General features: G+C 41.7%; 1 protein-coding gene and 1 pseudogene across 2 annotated transcripts; both read right to left on the bottom strand.

The window, feature by feature from the left end:
• Positions 1 to 1,199: 1,199 nt before the first annotated feature.
• On the bottom strand, positions 1,200 to 24,261 carry LOC137707975 (protein PHYTOCHROME-DEPENDENT LATE-FLOWERING). 2 transcript variants are annotated; one of them, XM_088689948.1, is made up of 13 exons: positions 23,914 to 24,261; positions 23,027 to 23,090; positions 22,887 to 22,951; positions 22,704 to 22,787; positions 22,172 to 22,252; positions 21,866 to 22,027; positions 21,680 to 21,778; positions 20,206 to 21,596; positions 19,527 to 19,753; positions 19,231 to 19,379; positions 18,628 to 18,666; positions 17,775 to 18,546; positions 1,200 to 2,244 (listed from the first exon to the last, which is right to left on the bottom strand). In XM_088689948.1, exons 1-13 carry the CDS (start codon positions 24,055 to 24,057, stop codon positions 1,532 to 1,534), a joined length of 3,990 nt encoding a protein of 1,329 aa, XP_088546074.1. In that variant the 5' UTR covers positions 24,058 to 24,261; the 3' UTR covers positions 1,200 to 1,531. The 2 variants fall into 2 exon arrangements, with proteins under 2 accessions (XP_088546074.1, XP_068303033.2); XM_068446932.2 differs by having other exon boundaries at positions 1,392 to 2,238; positions 17,772 to 18,546.
• Positions 7,151 to 7,919, bottom strand: LOC148689465 (enoyl-[acyl-carrier-protein] reductase [NADH], chloroplastic pseudogene; annotated as a pseudogene).
• Positions 24,262 to 26,566: the final 2,305 nt, after the last annotated feature.

Genomic DNA, 26,566 nt, shown 5'->3' with positions numbered 1-26,566 from the left:
ATAAAGAAAATCATTGATTCCGAATATAATGTTTATACAATACGAGGATGTTACGCATCATATAAGGAGGAATGACTCTTTACACGAGAAATTTTATCCTTAAAATATCAAGAGTGGCCCAATTGATTTAATTTTTCTGGTGTTTAAGACAACTAGATTGCTGGAAACCCGAAAGCTGGTTTCTTTCGTCTTGAATGCTTAGTTATTGCATTTATTGATCGAGTATGCAGGACATAGGATGGCTGCAGGGGTTCTTACTCGTGAAGTGGTAAGATCAACTGACTCCTTAAGTCGACGTGCGTCCAGATTAGCCCTTCTGATCAATGGCTGTCGTTTTACCATATTTCAGCAAGAACGGCCGTGGAAGTAGGAGTTGCTGGGGTGGTTGTCTCGAACCGTGGAGGCCGCCAACTCGATTACACTCCTTCCACTATTTCTGTCTTGGAAGAGGTGCAATCTATCTACTGCTACTTCATCATTTCTTTTTATCCTGTTACGAATTCAATTGGAAAGTTGTAGGAAAAGTTCCTCTTCTTTTCGATGGAGGAGTACGCCGAGGGACAGACGTTCAAGGCGTTAGCCCTCGGTGCACAAGCTGTTCTTGTAAGAATCATATCCATCCACCACTTTTAACCCTTAAAACTTGTTCTACTTCTGGACTTGTTCTCAATGTCGGTGCAGGTTGGAAGGCCGGTTATCTACGGCCTTTCAGCAGCGTAGCGGAAAGCGGGGAGTGAGGCGGCGGGGTGATCGAAATGCTCAAGGATGAGTTTGAGCTGATAATGGCCCTTTCTGGCTGTCTAGTGTCAAGGATATTACCAGGAGCCATGTGAGAACACACAGTGATCATAAACTCCACTCCATGCTTCAGTTCTCAACTTTTGGGGGAAATTGCAAATTTTAAACTAGCCATTGTAATTCAAGTTGTTTTCTTACGAGAAGGGTGATTCGAACTTGGTGCAAGAAATTAAAATGATTTTTTGCAGAGGTGATCTTCGATGATAATAAAAATTTTAAATGGTTAAGATTATGATGCTTATACAGTAAAAAGACGTTAATGTTAAGTGGAAGAACTCGTAGGTTCTCTCATGGAAAGGACACAAGTATACGCACACGACCTGCCTTCTCCATTGAATATTGAAATAAACAAGGAAATAATTTGGCCACAAAAAAAAAAAGAATCAGAAAATTGCAAATACTTTCACAATCAATCTTCACTTATAAACATTAACCATTCCCCAAGAATTTACACTTTACAGCACATAGGATGGATCACATTTCTCAGCCCCTTCTAGCATAAATCATTGCACTCCAGTAGATATATATTCACCTTTTTACCCGGGAAAAAAGGTGATATCATGTACTAAGTCTAAGCTAATACTTCTGCTAAAATTTATGTAAATGTTACTGTGTTAAAATGACTAATAATTCTACATGCCAGACTTAACTGTGGGATTTGAAGGAAAGGCTTCCGACAGGGGAGGCTGAACTATTTCCTCCCCAGAACATCCCCAAAGATCTGATATTTTTGCTACGGGTTACCAACGGAGTTACTCTTGTTCATACCTTGAAGGTCCATGGGAGAATTTGCCATACTACCGACTGAGCCGTGCGTTTGAGAGCTTAGCTGTGGGCTTGCAGGACAAGCCTCTGGATTACCAGCACTCATGGCATGCATTGCCCCTGAGCTTAGCTGTGGACTCATCGGAGTTCTTTGGCTCATTTGCTGTGGGCTAGCCTCCTGCTGCTGCTGTTGCTGCTGGCTTTGGTGGGTCAGTTGTGAAATTCCCGAGGGAGAGCCCACCTGCTGTGGTGAAACAACAGCCTGTAGTGGTGAAGTCGTTTCTTGCTGCTGCTTTTGCAATTGCTGCTGCTGCTGCTGCAATTGCTGTTGCTGCAACTGCTGCTGCATTTGTTGTTGCTGAAATTGTTGCTGCTGCTGTGGGTTCATGTACATATTCGTCCCTGCCATCCCCGCCGTCAGCTTCGGTGGACCCATAGGCCCCATTCCTGGCCTGTGTTGCATTGCACTCATATTACCTTGATTCAGAGTCTGACCCAACATTGCGAAACCAGCAGATCCAGGATGCATCTGTCTGCCTCCTGGCAGCCCAGCTGTGCCCGACTGAGGACTGCCTGACATGCCGCCTCGGTTCGGTTGCATCCTAAATTTTGATGCCATGAGAGCTTGTGTTAATCTTCCAGTTTGAAATTGCTGGGTTAAATTGCTAATATTTGTGTTAACTGAAGCAGCCAGCCATTGTAGACTTAAGCAGCCAGCCATTGTAGACTTATCCAGCCATTATTGACTAAAGAAGCAGCCATTGTTGGCTAAAGAATTAGGTGAAATCCATTGTAATTAATATAGTAGTTTCATAGCAGTTTTTTATGACTTCTTGTACTGGTTTCATACCTGATCATCATTGCTTGTATTCCTATATAAATCCTCCGATTGGGAGATGAATATGTAAACACGAAAAAGTTCCTGAAAACAAGAGACAAGAATAACGCGAACAAAATATATTTTTGTGTTTAATGATTTTGGGGTTACAATCTCTTTGTAATTTGATCCTCTGATTCTATCTTCGTAGGGTGTAGGTTTGTGGATGAGCTGTTGATCCAAAGGGCCGTCGGGGCTTGATCTAGGGATGAACAGTTGATGAACGGATCTTCGAGGGCTTTTGAGCTTGATCTAGGGATGAACAGTTGATGAACGATGAACACTTTCCTCAAGGGCCGTCGGGGCTTGATCTTGAGTTGGTGGAAGTTCTTCAAGGGCCGTTGGGGCTTGATCTTAAAGGAGGATTTGACGAAGAACGAAGAGAGCTTTCTTGATCCTTCGGGATTTGCTTGAGAGCTTTAGAGTTTCAAGGCTTCTTCCTTTCTTTTTTCCTTCCTTCCTTCCTTTCTTTCTTCCTCTTCTTCCTTTCTTCCTTCCTTTCTTCCTTTCTTTTCTTCCTCTTCTTTCTTTCTTCCTTCCTTTCTTCCTTTCTTTTCTCCTTTTCGAAATGAATGCCTTGGCCTCCTATTTATAGAATTCCAAAACTTGATTTTTGGATTTAAATAATCAGATGAAATAAATCATTTCTGCCAGATATTGACACGTGTCCTATTTGATGACCTTTCCAATTTATTTCGATTTTTCGTTGAGTCACACGCTACATGTAAAATTTATGTGACACGTAAGCGTTGAAATTTTAATTATTGGTTAACATTCATTTCACCGAAATTTCGATGTCTACAAATGCCCCCACTTCAAGGCGCGTCGTTGACATGTGCTTGTCACGTGTATGAGATGCGTTTTGAAGTTCCTTAATGTAGATGTCGATCCAAGGGCCGTCGGGGCTTGATCTTGAATTGGGCTGGAAATTTCTTCAAGGGCCATCGAGGCTTGATCTTGAGTTCGACTGGAAGATTTTCTGGTTTCCTCCAATCGTTGATTTTCCACAAGCTTAATCTTGAACTGGGCTGGAAGATTCTTTTGGTCTCCTCCGAAGGTCTGAACTTACTCCTTTTATCTGGAGTTGAATTTGATTCAAGGGTGGTGAATCACTTGATTTTGAATCGGACTTGTGATTTCTTCAAGGGCCATTGAGGCTTGATCTTGATCTGGGCTGGAGGATTCTTCTGGTCTCCTCCGCTCGTTGATTTTCCTTTGTGCTACTCTTGAACTGGGCAGCAGGATTCTTTTGGTCTCCCGCCGAAGGTCTACGAGCGGTTTCAAGATATGGCAGGCAAGTACAAGGTGGAGGTGCTGACTTGTTTCTTTGTTCAATCTTTCCAATTCGTATTGAAGAGGGTTGGAAAGATTGAAGTTTCCTTGTCCCTTCTCTGGCAGTGTATCAACCGTTGAAGATGACTACTCGAGAGCAATACTAGGTAAGCAATCAGGAATAGATTCCAGGTAGTCGGTTCCAGATCGGAAGACTGACTCCAAGTGCCGCTGACTGCTCTCTTTCACTTTGCCATGCGAGTAATAACAAGGACAAAGAAAAAGACAGGGAAAAAGCATGATATGAGATACCTTTGCTTTCGAAGAAGCAGCGAATGAATCAGCACATATATTTGTTGTGCTTGTCTCCACATGCTTCGATGTATCATTTTTGCTTGCCTTACTTGCTCCCCTTTGCAGAAGTGGTATTTCCTTATGCAGGTTTAGCATCTTCTCTTGTAGTATTTGTCCTCCGATGCAGGAGTTGAATGCAACCTTTGCATTTAAATGGTGCTTCACTCCTTGGTGGCAACTGGTTTGAGTGGAGGTTCCGACATATTGCTTCCTCTGTCCTTGTCTTGGCAGGTGAGAACAAGGGCAAAGGAAAAGATAGGGAAAAAGCATGATATGAGATACCTATGCTTTCGCCCTTGATGATATGAGATACCTTTGCTTTTGAAGAAACGGTGAATGAATCAGCACATGCTTCAATCTATCGTTTCCTCCTGGGTCATCTGTACTCGAGGCATCTGGTATCTTCAAAGGTTGAATAGGTTTTCTCAAAGGAAGAAGAAGAATTGTGTATTTCGAGAGGCTTTGCTGGGAGTGCGCCCTCAGAGATGAGGAAGAGTTGGGCATTTTCTTCAGGTCTGCCTTGTCATAAGAGACGAAGGTCGACGTATATAGGGATTTCTTAATAGCAAGTGGTGGTACCGTTCTTTTACCCTTGTCGACAAACGTCTCTTCGATATCTGAACGACGCCTCTTCGATTTCTGAACGACGCCTCTTCGATTTCTGAACGAGCGCCACTTTTGACAAAGTTGCACGCGTTTCTGAAAAGCAGAGAAAGCGTCGCCGAACTTTGCGCTTGTCGGCTAAAGACGTGTAGTTGCGATGATGGCCTCCACGTGTTCTCGACTTTGTCAGATATCTTTTGACAAAGTTGAACGCATTTTCTGAAAAGCCGCGAACGCGTCGCCGAACTTCACGCAGGAAAATCCGGATTTTTGAATCGGTGGTCGTGTCGCTTGGCTTTTTACAGAGGTATCGATCACTCCAACATACACACTCTGAAAATTGCCCATTCTTGAAAATCGTCTCCGGCCTTTTGAGAATTATCTTCATCCACCCATTCTCTCTGAACACCTTTGAAAACATGACTAACTCATCGAACCTTTGCTTAGATTTGAGTCTCAGCAGCGATCCGGTTGCACCCGGTCAAGGTAATGTATGGCGCCCTTCTTTTTTATCTTCTACCGGTCCTCTTACAGGTGAAGACTCCGTGATGCAGGACGCCACAACAGCTACAATAGTAGCTAAGAACCTCCTCACTCCAAAAGATAGTAGGCTGCTGTCAGGACGGTCCGATGAGTTGGCCGTTCAAGAGTCCCTCGCTCTCAGCGTTCAGTGTGCAGGCTCTGTGTCCAACATGGGCCAACGCCTACTTGCTCGCTCCCGTCAGGTTGAATCGTTGATGACAGAGGTGGAAAGTCTCAAGCAAGAGATCAAGCAGCTGAAGTATGAGAATAGAAGTTTGCACGTGCTTGCAAACAACTATTCGACGGGCATGAAGAGGAAGCTTGATGAGCTGCAAGAATCTGAAGGTCGGATTCAAAGTGATCGTCAAAGGTTTTCGTCTTTCCTCCAGAGGCACCTTTTTCCTGGGTCTTCCAGCGTTTGGCCAAGTATTGAGGCCTGGAATGCTCTAGCTTCAATGCCTCCCGCTCCGATGCCTTCTGCTCCGATGCCTTCCGCTTCTAGAGTTTTGCCAAGTAATGGGGCTTCACGTGAACATCCTTTGTGAAAGCTCCATCTTTTTTTTTTTTTTTTTTTTTTTGTACACACTTGTAATTTCTTGGAGATTAATGGACATGTTTTATTTTATTCAGTGTATTGTGCTAAATACAAATAAAACATATACATCACTAAGATTTTTTTTTTATTATTTTATTTTTTTTTATTTCCCGGTGGCGCTGATCCACCAAGATAGATTTTTTTTTATTATATATTTTTTTTTCTTTGCTTTCGGTGGTACTGATCCACCAAGATAGATCTTTTTTTTTTATTATATTTTTTTCTTTGCTTTCGGTGGTACTGATCCACCAAATAGATCTTTTTTTTTTTTTTTTTTTAATAATATTTTATATATATATATATTCCCCACATGGTGCAGGGAGGAAATGCAGAGGAGCTTGGAGTAGTAGGAGGTAAGAGACGGAGAAAGTCTTTGGGTGTGAGTTGCCAAACTTTGATTTTGTCAATCACATTCAAAGGCAGCAGCAGAGGCAAGCAGATGTGAGTTGACAAACTTTGTTTTTGTTAATCACATTCACAGGCAGCAGCAGAGGCAAGCAGATGTGAGTTGACAAACTTTGTTTTTGTTAATCACATTCACAGGCAGCAGCCATGGCGGAAGTGCAGAAGCAGCCAGAGCTTGAAGCAGAGTGTAAGGCGTCGAGTTTGAAGACCGGCTAGTCGTTTGACAGCGGTCAATGAAGCTCTTCGTTGATTTTGATCATGGTGGCCAGGGTGACGAGCTCGAGGTAGTTAGTGGATGCTGTCGCTGCGTTTTGGTGAGATCTCCGTTGTTTTTTTTTTTTTTTTTTTTTTGTAGTGCTGCAAATGCCTCCATCGGTGGAGATGAAGAAGGAGCACTCCGCGGGAGGAGTTGACAGCGGCAAAGACGGCAAGGATGGTTGCTGCTGCAATCGGTGGAGGCGTTGACGGGCAGCGAACAAGCTACTGTTGGAGTTTGAGCTCCACAGCTTCTGAACTGCCATTTCCTTCCATTGCACGAGCATCCATAACTGAGCTGGGGGAAGGCGCTTCTCTGGACTGATATTCGAATGCCATAGAAGCTGTATCCTTTACCATTTGGTCCATTCCCCAGTTGACCAAAACCATGACCTTTGCATTCGCCTGGATCTTCAAAAGCAGAAGAGCATGGTTCAAAATATGGTGATTTCAAAACAATCTCTGGCTGCTGGCTTAAGACACAAAGTCGTGTGTCACACTGGATAAGCTTTTCAAAATGTTTGTTTAATAATCCTTGCGGGCATTCCAGAAAATGTTCCCTATAACTGCTAGCTTGTCCACCAGTAAAATCTGCTGTTGCCTGCCACAAGGGACACCGCTCGCTGCGGAGGGAGTGCGCGGGAGCTTGTACCTGTGCAGCTTCCATGGTGTACATAATCTGAAGCAAGTTGTTGTCTTGTTGGTCAGAGACGAAGATTTTGACAGAGAAGTGAAGAGGCCGCCTTTGGTCCGTTTGCAAGCGAGTGCACAAGAATGTCAATGCTGCCAAAATCATTTTTCACACATTCAGCAGCTTCCTGGACAGTCCAATTACTGGATCCTGCGTAGCGCTTATTTGTTTTGATCTCCTCGGGGACATCCTCAGGGTTGTCAAACACAGCATCTAGGGGATATACTTTGGTAATCTCCATCAAAGAACCATCTGGTAATACGCGTGATTCATCAAACTTTCCACGTGCAGGCTGGACTCAAAAATGTTCAAAGCAGGCACCCATGTTCCCACAAAAATTTCAGCACCTGCAGCAGCTAGAGATTTTGCGATTGCCTAACCATACCCATTATCATCAGCTACACCAGCAATAAATGCCCTCTTTCCTTTCAAATTGATTGGTAACCCCGAGACAGGTTTGTTATCACTAACCCCAGCCATTGCCTTTGTAACAAACTTATCCAATTTCATAGATGATGAAGTAAAGCACCTCTGGAAAGATTGTACAGATGATATGTGGCATGCACTCGAGAGTTTAGTCCATGAAGCCACCTTAAAACTGCCATTAAGCATTGCAGTGCTCAACCCGAAAGTTCTATGCAGGGTCTGGCAGTTGCCATTTGCAGGCTGGAAGCAGCAGTTGTTGCCATCTCCGATAAATGCAATCTCACGAAAAAGAACAGAGATCTTTGTGCAATTGGGAGCGCCAATGTGGAGAGCGCAAACAGCAAAAGCTGTGTATTTTTTTAATTGGGAAAGAGAAGGCAATTGCAACCCAATCAGGTTGGAAAGATGACCACTGCAGCTGCTCGATTTCAGCCCCAGCCGTGTAGGCCAGAATGGGATCGAGGCCACCCTCCACCGGCTGGCCCATGGAGGAGAGGTTCCAGATGAGGGCCTGGGAGTCATCACCGGTGGTGCAGATGTGGCAAGAGCTGTGTGGGGCCCAGGCAATGGCGTTGACGCTGGACTGGTGCTTCTGCAACTCGACCACGGGGAGGGTCGGGAAGCGGATGTCGAGGACGACCACCTTGGCGCTGGTTCTGCTGTGCCTGGGACAGCAAGCGAATAAGCTTCTCGACGCTCTCGAGGCCGGAAGCTGCTTCCTGCACGGCGTTCTCTTCCAACTTGGCGGAGAAGCTGCTGGTGCTGCTGCTGGTGATGGTGTTTCTGTAACCCATGAAATCAACGGCCATATCTGACCCTCTCGGGCATAACAAGGAAAAGGAAAAGCGAAAAGAACAGAGAAAGCAGAGAGAGGGAGAGAGAGAGAGAGAGAAAAGGAGGGTGAGAGTGAGAGTGGTATTGAAAAACGGTGGGTACAAGATGTTTTAGAGTTTTATAAGCCACATCAGCATCCTGCTTTTTCCACCATCTCACGACCAATCAAAATCCACTTGGCATGGTGACAAAGTCTTGCGCCCCACCAAATTCCTTGGGAGTCTCTACTTTTGTGGACTTCAACTTCTGTTTCTTTGAATTGCCATGGGTCTTGTAGGCAAACCCACTTTAACATGTATATTTATATATATATATTTTTTTAATACATAGTAACATATGTATTTTTTTTTTTCTTTTGTAATAAAATTGACTTTCTTTAATGAAACATTTATTTATTTATTTTGATGTGACTGTACTTGAAGTTTTGAAGTTTCAAGTTGCCTACGTACTCTTCCAACGAAGAGATCAAGTCATAACGTAGTTCAAATGAGTGATGGTTTTGATGATGATTTTGGTGATGATTTTGCCGTACACAGTTTATGCTCTTGCGGGCCAGGAGCTTTGGTTGTCGCCTTTTAGGCTCGTGCGAACGAGGAGCTTTTGTTTGTCGCCTTTTAGGCTCGTGCGAACGAGGAGCTTTTGGTGCCGTTTGTAGTTTCAACTCGTACAGGCAAGGAGCGTTTTGAATTTGTCAAACGATTTTAGAGAGGCATTCCTTGCAATCTTTATAGCAAGGAGTCTTGACTGAGTGATTGAAGAAGTCTTCTGGGAAGAAATCGCGCATCGTAATGGCAACAGACGATCTTTGTGTCATAACTTCATCATCCTCAACACTTTCATGTAGCTTTGAAGGTTGACGGTAGCTGCTTTGCCCCCTTTCCGATTGGTGAACTTGTGGAGGAGACCTATGTTTCTTGTGCATTTTCTTTGGAGTGACATAAGTCCATCCTTCAACTTCACTTGACTTGACTGACATGGTTTTGGAGCATGCCCCCAGCGGTTGAGGTGAAGATTTTGAGTTCAAAGAGCCAGAAGTGACGGAGGTATAGTTTGATTTCACCACTTCATTAAGATCTAGCTCGATGATCCCTTTCTGAGCCAACTTCATGATGAGATCTTTTAGCACAAAGCACTTTTCCGTCGGATGACCAATGAAGCGGTGGAATTTACAGTACCTTGGACTGTCAGTACGGTTCATCTCTTCCGGCCGTTTACACTCAGGTAGGTTGATCACCTTTTTTTCCAGCAAGTCATCTAACATGGCAACCACGTCAGAGTCGGGGAATGGATAAGTCTTCTCCTCAAGCTCCTTCAAAGTGCGTCTACGTATCTCTTGATCACAAAAAGCTTCGGTTTGAATCGCCTTGCCTCGTGTATGGGTTTTGACTGGAGTTGTGTTGACCGTCATTGCTTCCTTGGTGGGTTTCCACGTAGCCTTATCCACCTTTGGCCCCAAAACTTTGTCATTCTTGTAGTCGGCGATCTGCTCTTTCTTCCCATGACGGGTGATGCTTAACTCCATATCATGGGCGCGGGTGGCTAACTCCTCAAATGTTCGTGGTTTGATGCCTTGAAGGATGTAGTGTAGTCCCCACTGCATGCCTTGAACGCACATCTCGATGGCGGAGGTTTCAGAAAGCCGATCTTTGCAATCCAGGCTTAATGAACGCCATCTATTTATGTAGTCGATGACAGGTTCATCTCTCCACTGTTTCGTACTGGTCAGCTCTAGCATGCTTACAGTACGACGAGTGCTGTAGAAACGGTTGAGGAATTCCCTTTCTAGCTGGTCCCAACTGTTGATAGACTCGGGTTCGAGGTCAGTGTACCAGTCAAAAGCGTTACTTTTCAGCGAACGCACGAACTGTTTAACGAGGTAGTCTCCCTCTGTCCCAGCATTGTTGCAAGTTTCAATGAAATGGGCGACATGTTGCTTCGGGTTGCCTTTTCCATCGAACTGCATGAATTTTGGGGGCTGATAACCCCTTGGCATCTTCAAAGCATCAATCTTCTTGGAGTAAGGCTTTGAGTACAGTACGGAGTCGTGCGAGCTTCCTTCGTACTGTGTCTTGATAGTGCTTGCGATCATCTCCTGTAGCTGCTGGATAGAGAGAGATCCCATGGATGCCATTGCTTGGTCTAGCTTCGGCTTCTCTTCAACTTTCTCCACTGGTGGCTCCTCTTCTTCGTCGTCTTCTTTCTTTAATAGGCCAATATTTGGGTCGACTTTCACGTCGGGCAGCGCATCTAGTTGGTTGATAAGTGCGGCAATCTGCAAGTCCTTCTCTTCCACAGTCCGTGTGAGCTTTGCGATTGCTTCATTCATCTGAGCTAGCTGCTCCTCGATTGAAGTTGCTCCAGTGGTCATGACTTGCATGGTTGTACTGCCGCTTGGATCAGGGTCGGAGAGTAGGGACTCTGAGTATTTCCTCGGGCTTTCGTCTTCTTTACCTTCTTGAACCGTGATGTAGAAAACATCTTGGATCTCCTCTTCAGTGCCGTTCTCTTGGGTTTGTTGGCATGAAGATTTGCCAGTGTGGACGATGATGCGCCTCCTTACCTTTAGTGGTCCTTTTGTGTCGACCTCTAGGATTGCTTGGCGCTCCATCCTTGAAGGAATCAAGCTTCGAGCGTCGTCTTTTTCTCCTAAGCCATCGAGCTTTTCTCCCTTTGGGGTTGTCTTCCTCTTTCCAAAAGGCTTACCATTATCTTCAAATATTTCTGAAGATGATCGTCGCAGAGGAGAGATAGCTGTGTTGCTTTGTTTCTTAGGCTTTAACAACCTTTCAAAAACAGAGCTTTGGGATGTCGGCGCGTTAAGCCTCTTGAAGACAGAGGTTCGGTCTTGACCACCAATGCGATTAAGCACTGAAGTTCTGGAGCTTGAATGGCTTATCCTATTGAAGACCGACGTCCGAGGGGAGGGTTTAGGCTCTTCTTGGTCTTGTTCAATGCTCACGCTGATGTGTTGAGCGCTAGCTTTCTTCACTTTGCTTGAAATCTTCACGGGTGCATTTGGTGTGAAGCCAAGTCCAGCTTTGTTGTTGTCAACTCCATAATCATGCTCCTTCAACTTCTTTTGAGTCTCAGTGAGGTCGCGATCTTTGTCGTTGACGGTGTTTGAAACCTTCTTTCCAAGATTTGAAGAGGAAGCAAAGTCATGCCCAGCCTTTGACATGAGTTCGTAGGCATTTGGGTTGAAGCCTTCTTCGGTCCTCTTAGTTGGAAGAGAGCTTGGTTTCACTATGACACCATGTTGCGCCTCCAGACGGTTGATGAGTCCGGCGGTTTGCAAGTTTTTCTCCTCTGCAGTCTTTATCAGCCTTGCAATTGTTTCCTTCATCTGAATCAGCTGTTTTTCAATGGAGGTAGTGCCGATAGTCATGACTTGTTCTTTGTTTGAAGCCATGGATTGTGCTTGAATATCTTGAACGTAGACAGAGATGAGAGGTAGAGAAGGTCCCACTGGGCGTGCCAAATTTGTAAACACGAAAAAGTTCCTGAAAACAAGAGACAAGAATAACGCGAACAAAATATATTTTTGTGTTTAATGATTTTGGGGTTACAATCTCTTTGTAATTTGATCCTCTGATTCTATCTTCGTAGGGTGTAGGTTTGTGGATGAGCTGTTGATCCAAAGGGCCGTCGGGGCTTGATCTAGGGATGAACAGTTGATGAACGGATCTTCGAGGGCTTTTGAGCTTGATCTAGGGATGAACAGTTGATGAACGATGAACACTTTCCTCAAGGGCCGTCGGGGCTTGATCTTGAGTTGGTGGAAGTTCTTCAAGGGCCGTTGGGGCTTGATCTTGAAGGAGGATTTGACGAAGAACGAAGAGAGCTTTCTTGATCCTTCGGGATTTGCTTGAGAGCTTTAGAGTTTCAAGGCTTCTTCCTTTCTTTTTTCCTTCCTTCCTTCCTTTCTTTCTTCCTCTTCTTCCTTTCTTCCTTCCTTTCTTCCTTTCTTTTCTTCCTCTTCTTCCTTTCTTCCTTCCTTTCTTCCTTTCTTTTCTCCTTTTCGAAATGAATGCCTTGGCCTCCTATTTATAGAATTCCAAAACTTGATTTTTGGATTTAAATAATCAGATGAAATAAATCATTTCTGCCAGATATTGACACGTGTCCTATTTGATGACCTTTCCAATTTATTTCGATTTTTCGTTGAGTCACACGCTACATGTAAAATTTATGTGACACGTAAGCGTTGAAATTTTAATTATTGGTTAACATTCATTTCACCGAAATTTCGATGTCTACAGAATAGATCAAGAAATTAACTCTATTTTGGCATGGTATCAGAGCCATTCTGATCCAAAAGGAGTTTCTATTCTAATTAACCTACTGGCACTACTGCCATCTACCCCATAAGACCTGCAGAATAGCAGGCCTTCTACTTTCATACGAATCCAATCTCTCTTTGGCCATATCTGCCAACATCACTACCCATATTGAGCTTGTTAACCATATACATTCCGCTGCATCTCTACCCATCTTCTGTCCATTTGCAATATCTCCACGAACCCACACCCTATAAACCCAAAATTTTAAATACTACCCCATACCCTATAAACCATACCCGTTGGAATCACCCAACAAACCCGTGCCATTGCCTCTTCCTCCTTGCATTTTGTTCCTACATCCCTCTCAGTGAGACTCTATTGTTTCAATAAAGAGAATTTGTTGCAGTAGTAATGGGTGACTCCAAGACCACTGTTTCAGCTGCTGTTACACAAAATGATATGTCTCTGCATATCACCCCAGACAAGTTGGATGGGTCCAACTATTCCTCGTGGTCCCAAAGTGTCCGCATCTACATCACTGGCAGAGGCAAATGGTCTTATGTCAGTGGAAAAAAGAAGGCACCAGCAGAAGCCGATGCATCGTATGCTATATGGGAGGAAGAGAATGCCATGGTTCAATCTTGGCTTCTCAACTCTATGACTAGAGATTTGCGGGCCATTTTTCTCCGACTCTCCACTGCAAAAGATGTTTGGGATGCTGTTACCCAAACTTACTCAATTGAAAAAGATGCATCAAAATTATATGAACTTCGCCGTCAAGCACTGGCGACTCGCCAGAATGGTGAGCCTTTATCTGCATATTATGGTAAACTCCAGCAAACATGGCAAGAAATAGATTTCTTACGTCCTGGAAAATTGAAATGTGCTGATGATGTTGCTGCTCGAGAGACAGAAATTTCAGAAGAAAGATTGTATGATTTTCTGGCTGGCCTTGATCCTCATTTAGATCATGTTCGCAGTCAAGTTTTGACTCAAACACCTTTGCCATCTGTTCGTGCTGCTTATGCTCTTGTGAATGCTGAAGCAAGTAGGCAAACCATTATGTTGGTTGGCCCACAAGTGGAAGGATCAGCCATGGTAGCTGCTCCGTCTCGATTTCCCCGTGGAGTCTCGAATTCTCGATCAGGGGGATCTAAAGCTACTGATACAAGGAAGTGTACTTATTGTGACAAGGATAAGCATACTAGAGACACTTGCTTTAAGTTGCATGGATATCCTGATTGGTGGGTTCAAAAGAAGGAAAATCAAAAGAAAAGCATTGTTGGATCACAAGCACACCTGTCTACACCAACGCCTTCCGTGCCTCGAGTAGATCAATCTGCTCACTCAGTTTCTCCTACTACTGCTTCCACTTCCTTAGTCGACGCAGGTAACTTTGGTTTTGCCTTGAACACCACATTTGGTGCTCCAAATAAACCTTGGATCATTGATTCGGGGGCTTCTGACCATATGACCAATAACTCTTCATGGTTTGCTTCTCACACTACTCCACCTTTAAATACCGTTAAAGTTGCTAATGGTATTTCCACTCCAGTGCTTGGAGCAGGCTCCATCTCATTAACACCATGCCTATCTCTCTCATCTGTTTTACATGTTCCTAATCTTTCTCACAATTTGCTTTCTATTGGTAAACTCACAAATCAACTAAACTGTCTTGCCATCTTTTCTCCTACTCATTGTTGGTTTCAGGATATTCGAACGAAAGCGTTGATTGGTCATGGTAGAGAGAGGGGAGGTCTATACTACTTGGACTTACCACCAGATTGTGAGAAGACAAGTTACAGTTGTCAAGTGGAAGCTAAACAATTTGAAGCTTCTGAAAAAATTTGGTTATGGCACAAAAGATTGGGACATCCTTCCTTTCAGTACTTGCAATATCTATTCCCTTCTTTATTTTCTAAAGTCAAGGTTTCTAATTTCCATTGTGAAACTTGCATCTTTTCTAAAAATCATCGTGTCTCATTTCCTTTAAGCTCCAATAAAAGTGATGTTCCTTTCTCTCTTATTCATTCTGATGTTTGGGGACCATTTCATATTCCTACTCATACTGGTGCTAAATACTTTGTCTCTTTCATTGATGACTGCACTCAAGTTTCTTGGGTATACTTACTAAAAAATAAGAGTGAGGTTATGTCTGTTTTTCCAATATTTCATCAAATGATTCAAACCCAATTTAATGCTAAAATTCAAGTTGTTCGATCTGACAATGGGAAAGAGTATTTGAATTATGGACTTGGAACATTTTTTCAACAAGAAGGTATCATTCATCAAACATCTTGTCCACATACTCCTCAACAGAACGGTATAGCAGAACGTAAAAATCGTCACCTCTTGGATGTGGCTAGATCTTTATGTTTTGCTATGCATGTTCCTAAACGTTTTTGGGGTGATGCCATTCACACAGCTGTTTTTCTTATCAATCGCATGCCATCACGTGTTCTCCAATTTCAAACACCTATCCAAACCCTTTCCCAGTATCATTCTCTTCCTTCACTCCTTCATATTCCTCCAAAAGTGTTTGGTTGTGTCTGCTATGTTCATGTCCACATGCAAAATCGTGATAAGTTGGATCCTCGAGCCATCAAATGTATGTTTATTGGCTATTCTGCTACTCAGAAAGGGTATCGATGTTACTATCCTCCCAATGGGAAAATTTTTGTCTCTATGGATGTTACCTTTCAGGAACAAGAGGCTTATTTTTCAGAGGGAGATTCGGTCACTTCTCTTCAGGGGGAGATGGGGAGTAAGGAGGAAGAGCAGTGGCCACTTGACATTGGTGGTATGCATTCTTCGGATGAACACTTGTCTGATGCCGGTGATGGTCCAAACTTGCCTAATGATGAGGCAAAGAGTGGAAAAATATTGAAGGTATATGAGAGGACAAGAAAAAGGGGAGATAAAGGAAAAGAAAAAGAAAAAGGTGCTGATGAGATAGACCACCCACATATAGATCCCCTCATTGACCAACTCTCTGACCAATCAGCTGCTACTCATACGAATTATCCTGAGGTAACCACTCATTCTCCTTCTCTTCAGCCTACTATATTTGATGAGTCCAATCATGAGTCTGTTTTAAGTGCTGATCCAAATGAACCACATCATGAGTCTGTTTCTCGTTATCCTATTCGAGAAAATCGAGGGATACCCCCTGTTCGTTATGGTTATTCTTCTACAAAGGGTATTCAATATCCCATATCTAATTTTGTTTCATCTCATCGCTTGTCAGACTCTTATATAGCTTTTGCAAACCAATTGTCATCAGTCTCAATTCCTAATAAGTTACAGGATGCTCTTAAAAATCCAAAATGGAAAAAAGCTATGATTGAAGAGATGGAAGCTCTTCGAAAAAACTCCACTTGGGAACTGGTTAAACTTCCTGAAGGCAAGAAACCTGTTGGGTGTAGATGGGTGTTCACAGTAAAGCATAAAGCTGATGGTTCAGTGGAGAGGTACAAGGCCAGATTGGTAGCCAAAGGTTATACTCAAACCTATGGCATTGATTATCAAGAGACATTTGCGCCGGTAGCAAAGATCAACACTATTAGGGTTCTTATGTCATTGGCAGCAAATCTGGGGTGGCCTCTACGACAGTTTGATGTGAAAAATGCATTTCTACATGGAGACTTGGATGAAGAGGTATACATGGATCTTCCTCCTGGATTCACTACCACTTGTGATATTGGCAAAGTATGCAGGTTGAGAAAGTCCTTGTATGGATTGAAGCAATCACCAAGGGCATGGTTTGGCAGGTTCGCTCAATCCATGAGAAATTATGGGTTCAAGCAAACTCAGGCTGACCATACCTTATTTCTTAAGCATGATAAAGGTAAACTTACAGCCTTAATTGTTTATGTGGATGATATGGTGGTTACAGGTAATGACGTCGAGGGAATTCAAAAACTTCAAATGTATCTAGCCAAGGAATTTGAAATGAAGGACTTGGGTACTTTGAAATATTTCTTGGGTATTGAAGTTGCAAGATCAAAGCATGGCATTTTTCTTTCTCAAAAGAAATATGTTATAGACTTATTAACTGAGACTGGGATGTTAGCTTGTAAACCTGCAGACACACCAATTGAGCAAAACCATAGATTAGGAGACTATCCTGATCAAGTTTCGGCTAACAAGGAAAGATACCAAAGATTAGTTGGGAGGTTGATTTATTTGTCTCATACACGACCTGACATAGCCTATGCTGTAAGTGTGGTGAGTCAATTTATGCATAGGCCAAGTGAAGCCCACATGGATGCTGTACAACGCATTCTCAGGTATTTGAAGTCTGCTCCTGGAAAAGGCTTGATGTTTTCCAATAATGGACATCAAGAAGTTGAAGGATACACTGATGCAGATTGGGCTGGGTCAGTAACTGATCGCAGATCGACTTCTGGATACTTTACATTTGTTGGAGGAAATCTAGTTACTTGGCGCAGTAAGAAGCAACATGTAGTGGCTAGATCCAGTGCTGAAGCTGAATTTAGAGGTATGGCACACGGCGTGCAAGAATTGTTATGGCTCAAGATTTTGTTGAGAGAATTGGGTTTCAATTCTACAAAGCCATCAAATCTTTATTGTGATAACAAAGCCGCCATCAGCATTGCTCATAATCCAGTTCAACATGATCGTACTAAACATGTTGAAGTGGATAGGCACTTTATTAAGGAAAGGTTGGTTGATGGTACCATTAACTTGCCTTATGTGAAGAGTGATGACCAGCTAGCAGATATTTTAACAAAGGCAGGGTCAAGTAGGATTTTCCATCTTTCACTCAGCAAGTTGGGCATTCGAGATATTTATGCACCAACTTGAGGGGGAGTGTTAACTGAAGCAGCCAGCCATTGTAGACTTAAGCAGCCAGCCATTGTAGACTTATCCAGCCATTATTGACTAAAGAAGCAGCCATTGTTGGCTAAAGAATTAGGTGAAATCCATTGTAATTAATATAGTAGTTTCATAGCAGTTTTTTATGACTTCTTGTACTGGTTTCATACCTGATCATCATTGCTTGTATTCCTATATAAATCCTCCGATTGGGAGATGAATAGATCAAGAAATTAACTCTATTTTGGCAATTTGAACCCTGGGTTAAATTCATTGGATTCTGACCCACATTGCCCATTCCAGAAATAGGCGTCATGGGCGCAGATCCCATTCCCCTTGCAGCTCCCATGCCCACTGTGTTTCCAACACCAGAAAGCCCAACCATGTTATTGCCTAAGCTTCGCATAGCTGTTCCAAGTCCCATGATCATGTTTCTCTGCATCTGCGGACCCTGCTGCTGCTGCTGCTGCTGCTGCTGTTGCTGTAATAGGCGATATTGTAGGTTGGTAAGCTTATTATTCATCATGGGTAACTGCATGTTGGAAAGCGAATTTGCCGCTAGCATCATTGGTCTCTGGAGCTGGGGATTCTGTTGTTGAATCAACGAGTGTTGGCTTTGCTGCTGCTGTGGTTGTGGTTGGTGTTGCTGTTGCTGCTGCTGCTGTAGTTGTTGGTGCTGCTGCTGCTGCTGGAGGGATGGTTGTGACTCGATCTGTTGTTGGCGTTGAGGCATTGAATTCACTGCCATGAGACCTTGAGACATCTGTAAGGCCTGAGGGTTTCCAGGGGGCAGCATCCTTGTGCTTGGTAGAAGATTCTGGGATGAGGTTAAGGATGAATTACTGCCACTAATTGACTTTGCAACCTCATTGGATGGCTGGCCTGAAACTGAATCTGCATATTGTTGCATCTCAGCTGCTGAGTTGCTATGGGGGAGCCCAGAAGCATTTGGTTGAATGCTTGGGGAAATAGTCATGCGGGCTGGCTTTGGTTGGATGTGATCCTCCGAATCATAACCATCCTTTACCATCTGAAAAAGAATATAACATAAATCACCAACGAAGTGTGTAATTTAAACTCTTAGTTAACTTCAAGACCATTTAAAACATACCAGTGAACAGAACTGTGCTGCAAGCAAATCCGCTGTGTGCTGTTGTAGGAATAAGTTTAGATATACACATCAGTACAACAGAAAACACAATGAATGGTAAACAGTGAAGGTTATCCTGACATAGATCTAGTCAAGCTCTTTTACAGAAACAAAGTTACGATTGACTCTTCTAAAAATTGTGTAATACGTTACGATCAACTATATGATAACAAATTATTGTGAATGCCACACCAAGCTCCATAATGCAGAATATTTTAGGACAAATATCATACAAACATTGTGCAATCAATGGCAGAATATGGTACGAAAGATTAATCAGAGAATACACATGCAGGAAAATTCCACGAGCCAACAGCATGATTCGAAGGGGCAAAAGGAAGTCTGGAACGGGGATGTGAAAATGATAACAAATAAAGAGCAAAAATGCTAAAAATATCAAACCACAAAAGACAAGTATTTCTGTAAATTTATATTTTGAGAAAATAAATCTTCAGTAAGATGGGATGACAAAATAATTTGTTGATAGCCTCAACTAATTCTGGTAATGCTGTGTTCAAACAATCACCTCAGACTGCAAAGTGTAGCTTGTAGAATAACACTTACAGTATTGGGCAATGTAGGAAGATGTTCCTCAGCAGACAGAAAATCACCATCATCTACTTCGCCATAGCACATTGCTACAGTACCATCATTTGGTCTCTCTGACATGATCAACCTAGTTCGCTGCTTGGGAAGATAAACAACATTTCCTGCTGAGTCAAAAGTAGATTTTTGAATCATAAGCAAGACAGAAATTCTACTAAATACATAAGTTTGTAACCAAACCGAAACATCTGGCCCAGATTTTGAATAAATATATTAAAACAAAAGGCATAACTGATTGATAGGATATACTGCACCTTGAACAATATGCTCTTCCTTCACAAAATTCAAAATTCTAATTTTGCAGATATTCATGCTTCCACCAACAAGCGACTTCGACAAAGGTCTCTCACATGAATCATCTTTGAAATCCTCATTATTGGAACCATTTGAGAGGCAGGCTCGCAGATGTTGATCTGGGAATGCATTTGGCTTCTTGACGGGGTGGTCATCAACCTTATTCTTTCTTTTGTTGAGATGATACCTAAAACAACACCCAGTTGAAAATAATTAAACTGTTATTGCTACATAATTAACTAACACCCAGTTGAAAATAATTAAACTGTTATTGCTACATAATTAACTAACCGCCTTTCACCACCATAGAAGATAAGGTCTAAGAAATTTGTCTGGAATTTTTGCAAGTTAAAAAAACTATGTGAAGGGAAAGTAAACAAAAACTGGGAGAGAAAATCATGTAGCCAGACTGTAGAATCTACCATTATCTCCTTGAGTCAAAATATTTCCTGATAAATGCTTACACAATTAAGGAACACACATTTAAAAAATTTCAATTTTCTATCCGCCTTTCATGTTCTTCTGTAGGTCAGAGAGAGGGAAAATAAAGTGCTGGTGATATAGTGCAAAGAAATCACATAAATTCAAAACTAGTACCATTATTAACATATAATCAAAAGGTAAAAAGTAGGGTTATACCTCATGGTCACCGCTTCAATTTTTGAGAATTTTTCAAGCATGGTTTGATCAGCGGAAGATGGAGTTCCAACAGAAGGACTGCCTGCATTTAGTGGAACACTTATATTACTAACGCTGGCAGGAGATCCAACACCAGTCATTGCGGAGGTCTTAGGGAGCGAATTTGTTTTCCGTTTAGCAGCAGCTTGAGACTGGTGTTGCCGTTGCATAGACTCATTAGCACTGGAAGTCAAACATGAGGCTCCAATCGTAGGAACTGAGGTCATTAATGCCTTCTCTTTCTGTGATGCCCCTACAGCAGAAGTTACTGCAGCTGCTCCAAAGTGGGGTCCTAGGGAACCAGTAGAAAACTCCCCCGACTTTGATGATAATGGGGATTGAACCAAAGCCCCAGAAGATAACCGAGGACTTTGAGATGATTTTCTTTTTGGGAATTGGTCATCCTTTCTTGCATCTTTCTCCATATTCTGACCAAGATTACTCCAGGATGGCTGAGAAAAATTAGATCTCATGAATGCATGCTGTGGTAATCTTTGGGGAAGCCTCGACGGATCGAGATGGCTTGTGTCTCCTTCCATTATCTGCATATCGTTCTTAATCCCACCGAGCTCTAACCCGTCTATCTTACCTGTCTCAAACGGCTCTTCCTTGGCACCAAATCTCATGTTTGGCTGTCCTACAGAAAATGGCATTTTCCCAGGGTCCTGACTCATTGCCCCGTCAAACATCTGCTGGGAAAACTTCTGAATGCCTGTATTTGAAAACTGAATTCCTTTGGCCATTGCTTGCTGCTGCAAATAGTTATTCTTCCAGTTCATATCTGATCCATGGAAGCTATCCATATGTGGCCCTATTTGCTGATGTTGCATTCCATCGAGGCCAACTGGTGTGGGCCTTTGTCTCTTATTAAAAGTAGATAAGGGTGACATTTGTCCATCCAGATGCTCTCTCTTTCCATGAAGAGGGGCATTACCGTTCACATTGTCAGTATACGAGATCATCATGTCTTGCCCAACAGGGGAAGGTGATGCATTGACAACACTTCCTGATCCAGGGTCCTGCATGCTTCTTGGGGTTCCAACCCCCATTTGATACCTCGATTGGTTGGGTACTAAATGTGGTGCTGGAACAGAAGCATCAGTCATAAAACTCTTGGACCTTAGGGCCAACAAGTTATTTGTACTCATATTTTGAACGGTCAAATTTTCATGGGCATGCTGTGGCATCATATTGCCTGGAAGGGTTCCAGAATCTCCCAACCTACAGTTAGAGCTTTCTGGAACTCCATCAATGCAAACTTTCTTCCCATGTGCCTTGCTATTAGATGCGACAGTAACTTCTGACATTTGTCTCAACCTCTTTCTCCGGATACCAGTCAATGCCAAATCGAGCTGCAAACACAAAATTTTGACATGATTAAAATGCATCAGTTCATCCAGGTGAAGTACATCGAACAAACCTAAAACGTAATTACCTTTGTGGGAACTGGATTCTTACAGAGCCTGTCCAACTTGGGAGTTGGATCTAAATAAAGTTGTGGCTGCAAAGCTTTCAATATTCGGGACTCCATTTCCTGCAATTTGAAGTGAATATTGACATCACAATTTGAACATATAACAGAAAACTATTTGGAAAGGATGGGAGACATCAATTTACTAACCATCAGGTCACCATAAGCCCAAGAATTATCTGAGATCAGCGGGATATCCTTCACTACATTTTCCAATGACATTTTAAGGCGTACTTTATTTACAATAACGGATCCATGGTTAGGGGGACTACCGGACCCTTGTTCAAAAGCACATTTGCGATAATCACGAATCTGCAAGAAATCGCATGTACCAATTTTAAAACACGAAGTACAACCAAATAATGTAAAATTTGTAACTGTTGTCCTATTCACATTTCAAAATACTTTTTCATTGGAATATTTGACTGTACTATCTTAACAAACAAGATAACTCACCTCACAAACAAGTGTTCCATCGACATACTTGCAAGGTATATCATCTAGAATATCTCCAGGCAACCGGCCAGATTCAATTGCCTTTAAATATGTTTGCAAATAAAAAAGGAACAAAATCTTAGTACAAAAAAAGCTGCAGAGAAAAAAATCCCAGATATTAATTTTGATGCAGATGACAAGGTGTTGTAGGTGACATAAAGTGACTTCTAAACTATTTGTTGACTATTTAAATCAACAAAATGATGAAGCGCCTTTTGAGAAAAACCATGATTTCTTCTTTTTTGTTTCTGATTTTACACACTCATTGCATGTAATGCATGCTCATCAATGGGTCAAGTCCACTATTTTAAGTCAGTTTTCTGGAGTTAACTGAATCAGCGAAAACTTTATATTGAAATTTTAAATGGAAGAGTTTTATGCCACACTATATCGCATGCAACCATTGATCTTCCAAACAAAAATTGCAACATTCTAACCATAACTGGAGATTCGAAAGAAATAAGGGGGGAAATTCAAATGACTAGACATTTACCGAAAAAAGAGTTTCTGACGTCCTATCATATGGGTGTAACAACTTTGGAACATCTTGATGTGTAGCTTGATGCTCAGTGTCATTCTGAAAATTTATAAATACAGAAGACCTTAAGAATAAGAAACAAGATTTAAAAGAGCCATGTTTCCTTCTCATCCAAAATTATATTTCTCTTTAACAAACCTCTGATGGTTTTCCAAAAGAATATCCATCTGGGAAGAGATTCAAAGTGAAGGAAACTTCGTTTTCTGTCAAAACAAAGGGAAGAAAAATCAAGATAAAACTAAGGCTAATCCCCAACCCCCTAAAAAATTGTGACGAACCTGCAGATACAAGAAACTCTTCAGAAGACATTGATGGACCAGAAACCCCGGCCCCACTCTCACCCTGTGCATACCATAAGTGAATCTAATTAGTCCAAAAAACAAAAATAGACTGCAAACAGTACATCAAACCCTCTACTCATTCTCCTTATCCAGGGGTTCTCAATCAAACTACAATTAAAGCCTTCCACTTGCATATTCCATTTCAGAATAAGTAAGAAATAATGCTCAATTCTGTTTCAGTTGGAAGAAACAGGAAAATAATAAAGATTCTGTTCTGTATCTTCTTTCCTGCACCTTCTAAGTCCGTTCAAGAGCAGCAAAAGAACAATTCCATAGCCCTTGGGGAATTAAAAATTAACAGGATAAGGATTTAGCTGCAAAATTGAGATATCATAATATGACCCAGATATTCAATTCGAGAAGCTGCATCAGAAACTTTTAATTTCAACAATTACTTAAAGTACCCATTTTGAAAACAAAGTGCTGCATCTAAACATTTTAATTTCAACATCCATTTTCCATCCAAATATTATTAACATTCAGCAGAATTGACCCCAATATTCAAATTCAGGCTCAGTAAAATGCCTGAACACACTTTCTGAGCAAAACCCAAATGCCAAAAGATCGAAAATAGCTGTAAACCTTTATGTCAATTATTTCCTTGTATATTTTAAGCAACCAAACACAGCCCAAGTAATCATACGAGCAAAGCAACAAATTAACCCTCCGCTTAATTATAATAATTAATTCACTTCAATTATCAGTCTTCAAACTTAATTTGCTTACTATCAGAAATTCAAATACTTTTTCTCACATTGCCACTCATTTTCCCACATTTTCTCAGCAACCAAACAGAGAGAAATTCACCAATCTCAAAACTTTACCTCGAGCTTTCTGGGGACAGCTCGGGAGCTGCCGTTGTTGGGAGCCTCGGACACGTCATCGCCGCCAACGTCGGCCTCGGACTGGAGAGGCGGCTTCAGACGGAACCTAGTACCGGTCTTGGAAACCTTAAACGAAACACCCATCAATGGTCGGGATTCTATAGCCTTGAAGTTCTCAGAATTTCAACCCGGGGTCGTTATTGGGATGCAGGAGAGCTCGGATCATGGGAAATTAATTGGAGAACGATAAATTTTACAAACAAACAAACAAAAAAATTGGGCAGAGAAACAAAAACCCTAATTGAAATTTGTGTGTCTGTAATTTAGTTAGTGTTGAATTTGACAGAAACTAAGAGAGACACGAGAGGAGTTGTGGAAGTCGTTGTACAAAGTTAGTGTTTTTACTGCTGTTATTGTTGTCTGATTTGATTTTTATTAGGATTGGGAGGAAGATGAAAAATCTCTCTTAGGCTGCGCTGCCAAGCCGAGTGGCAAGTGCCAAGCAGATTTAAAATATCAATATCCATGGAAATAACAATATATCAATATAAATACTAAAGGATATATCGATATCAATTGCTTTCGATAAAAATTTGTTAAAAAATGTAGAAATTTAAAATGAAACTATGTGGATCCGATTTTGCACGCACGTAGCCCGTATATGTGACATCCCACATCGCCCAGGGTAGTGATCCTTAAATGTATATTCTCATCACTACCTAGCACGAGGCCTTTTGGGAGCTCACTGGCTTCGGGTTCCATCGGAACTCCGAAGTTAAGCGAGAAGGGGGCTAGAGCAATCCCATGATGGGTGACCCACTGGGAAGTTGCTCGTGAGTTCCCAAAAACAAAACCGTGAGGGAATGGTAAGTCCAAAGCGGACAATATCGTGCTACGGTGGTGGAGCGGGCCCGGGAAGTGGTCCGGCCCAGGCCGGGATGTGACAGTATACTCTAAATTGTTGGATGAGAGAAATATGAAGGAATATTAAGGATCATAATTGGTTTTCAGACAGGTTTAATCAATTGCATAATCAATTTAGGTTTAGAGTATAGTCGAAGATGGCAAAAGTTGGGGCGATAGAGTTTCAACTGAGAATAATTTCAAGTATATTTAGAGAATATGCTGAAGAATTAGAATATTATCATAATTGTATCATTCGGTAGACTAGGCCATCACACAATTCATCTCTATAAATATAAGACACTATGCTATTAAGGGTAGCATTGTAAATCCTAGTTAATGTTTTCTGTTTGTTTTCCTAGCTGTAATTAGTTAGATGAGATGTCATTTACTCAAAGGATATTCTCTTGTATATATATCAGAATCACAATGTAATCTTATTCATTAAGAAATACAGAAAGATATTTTCTCTTTCATGGTACATCTATATCCTTCTCACTTTGTTGTGAAGGATCTTTCCTTGGAGAAAGTGCTTTTTAAAGGCCCTATACAAGATGGCTCTTATTCATTTCACACCACAACTTCCATTGTTGGACAACAACATGCCTTTGCAGCAACTTCAAAAGCATCTTAGGATATATGACATCAAAGACTTGGCCATCCCCCTTCAAAATACTTAATAAAGTTGCATCTCATTCTTATATTTCAGTTTCTGGTGATATTCATAAGTATCTGTGTTCTAGTTGTGCTATGGGCAAATGTTCGAAATTGCCATTTTCTGTAGCTTCTTGTTCTACAATTAAGCTATTAGAGCTTCTACATACAGATATACGGGACCTTCACCAACTGTTTCTATACAAGGTTTCAAATATTATATCATCTTTGTTGATGATTTTACCAAGTATTGTTGGTTCTTTCCACTTAAATACAAATCTGAGGCTTTCTCTACTTTCATTCACTTCAAAGTCTATGGTTGAGAACCTATTGTGCACTAAGATTGTTACATTAAGATCTGCTTCTAGTGGAGAGTTCATTAGCACTCAATTTTCCACATTCTTAAGGGATCATGGCACTATTCATCAACTCAATTGCCCTCATACTCCAAAGCAAAACGGGTGTGCTAAAAGAAAGCACACACACTTGGTTGAAACTGCGAGAACTTTACTTGCAGCTTCCAAGGTTCCATATGAGTTTTGGGTTAATGCTTTTGCCACATCCTTATATCTTATCAACATGCTTCCTACTGCAACCAAATGCTCTCCTTGGGAATCTATTTTTCACAAGACTCCATATTACAACTATCTCAGGGTCTTTGGTTGCAAGTGTTTCCCATGGCTCAAGCCGTATACAAACTCCAAGCTTGATCCCAAGTGTCAACCATGTGTTTTTGATGCGGGATTTATACGCACACAAATTAAACCCTCTTTTCGTCAAATTGTAGTATATGTATAAGTAGGGATCGTTCTGGACCGGGGATTAGGAGGGATTGTTAATCACTTGGATTTGACTCAAAAACGTAAAATAACAATATGAAACACTATACTAGACTCAAATATTGCAAAACTAAACTTTAAAACACTAAAACAAACCAAAAGACTCAAACAGTACCCAAAGCACTCGAAACTGCCTTAAAAACACTTTATGGGCAGTTTTGAGCACCTTGAGTACTTTGGACGAATTTGGGAAACAAAATGAATCAAAACACTTATAAGCACAAACTAAATGTATTTCTAACTAATCTAACACTTTA

Source organism: Pyrus communis, chromosome 17 (assembly GCF_041283825.1).
Source record: "Pyrus communis isolate YQ-2024b chromosome 17, ASM4128382v1, whole genome shotgun sequence".
Taxonomy (NCBI): domain Eukaryota; kingdom Viridiplantae; phylum Streptophyta; class Magnoliopsida; order Rosales; family Rosaceae; genus Pyrus; species Pyrus communis.
The sequence above is the reverse complement of the archived record's forward strand: the minus strand, read 5'-3'. Positions and strand labels throughout refer to the sequence as shown.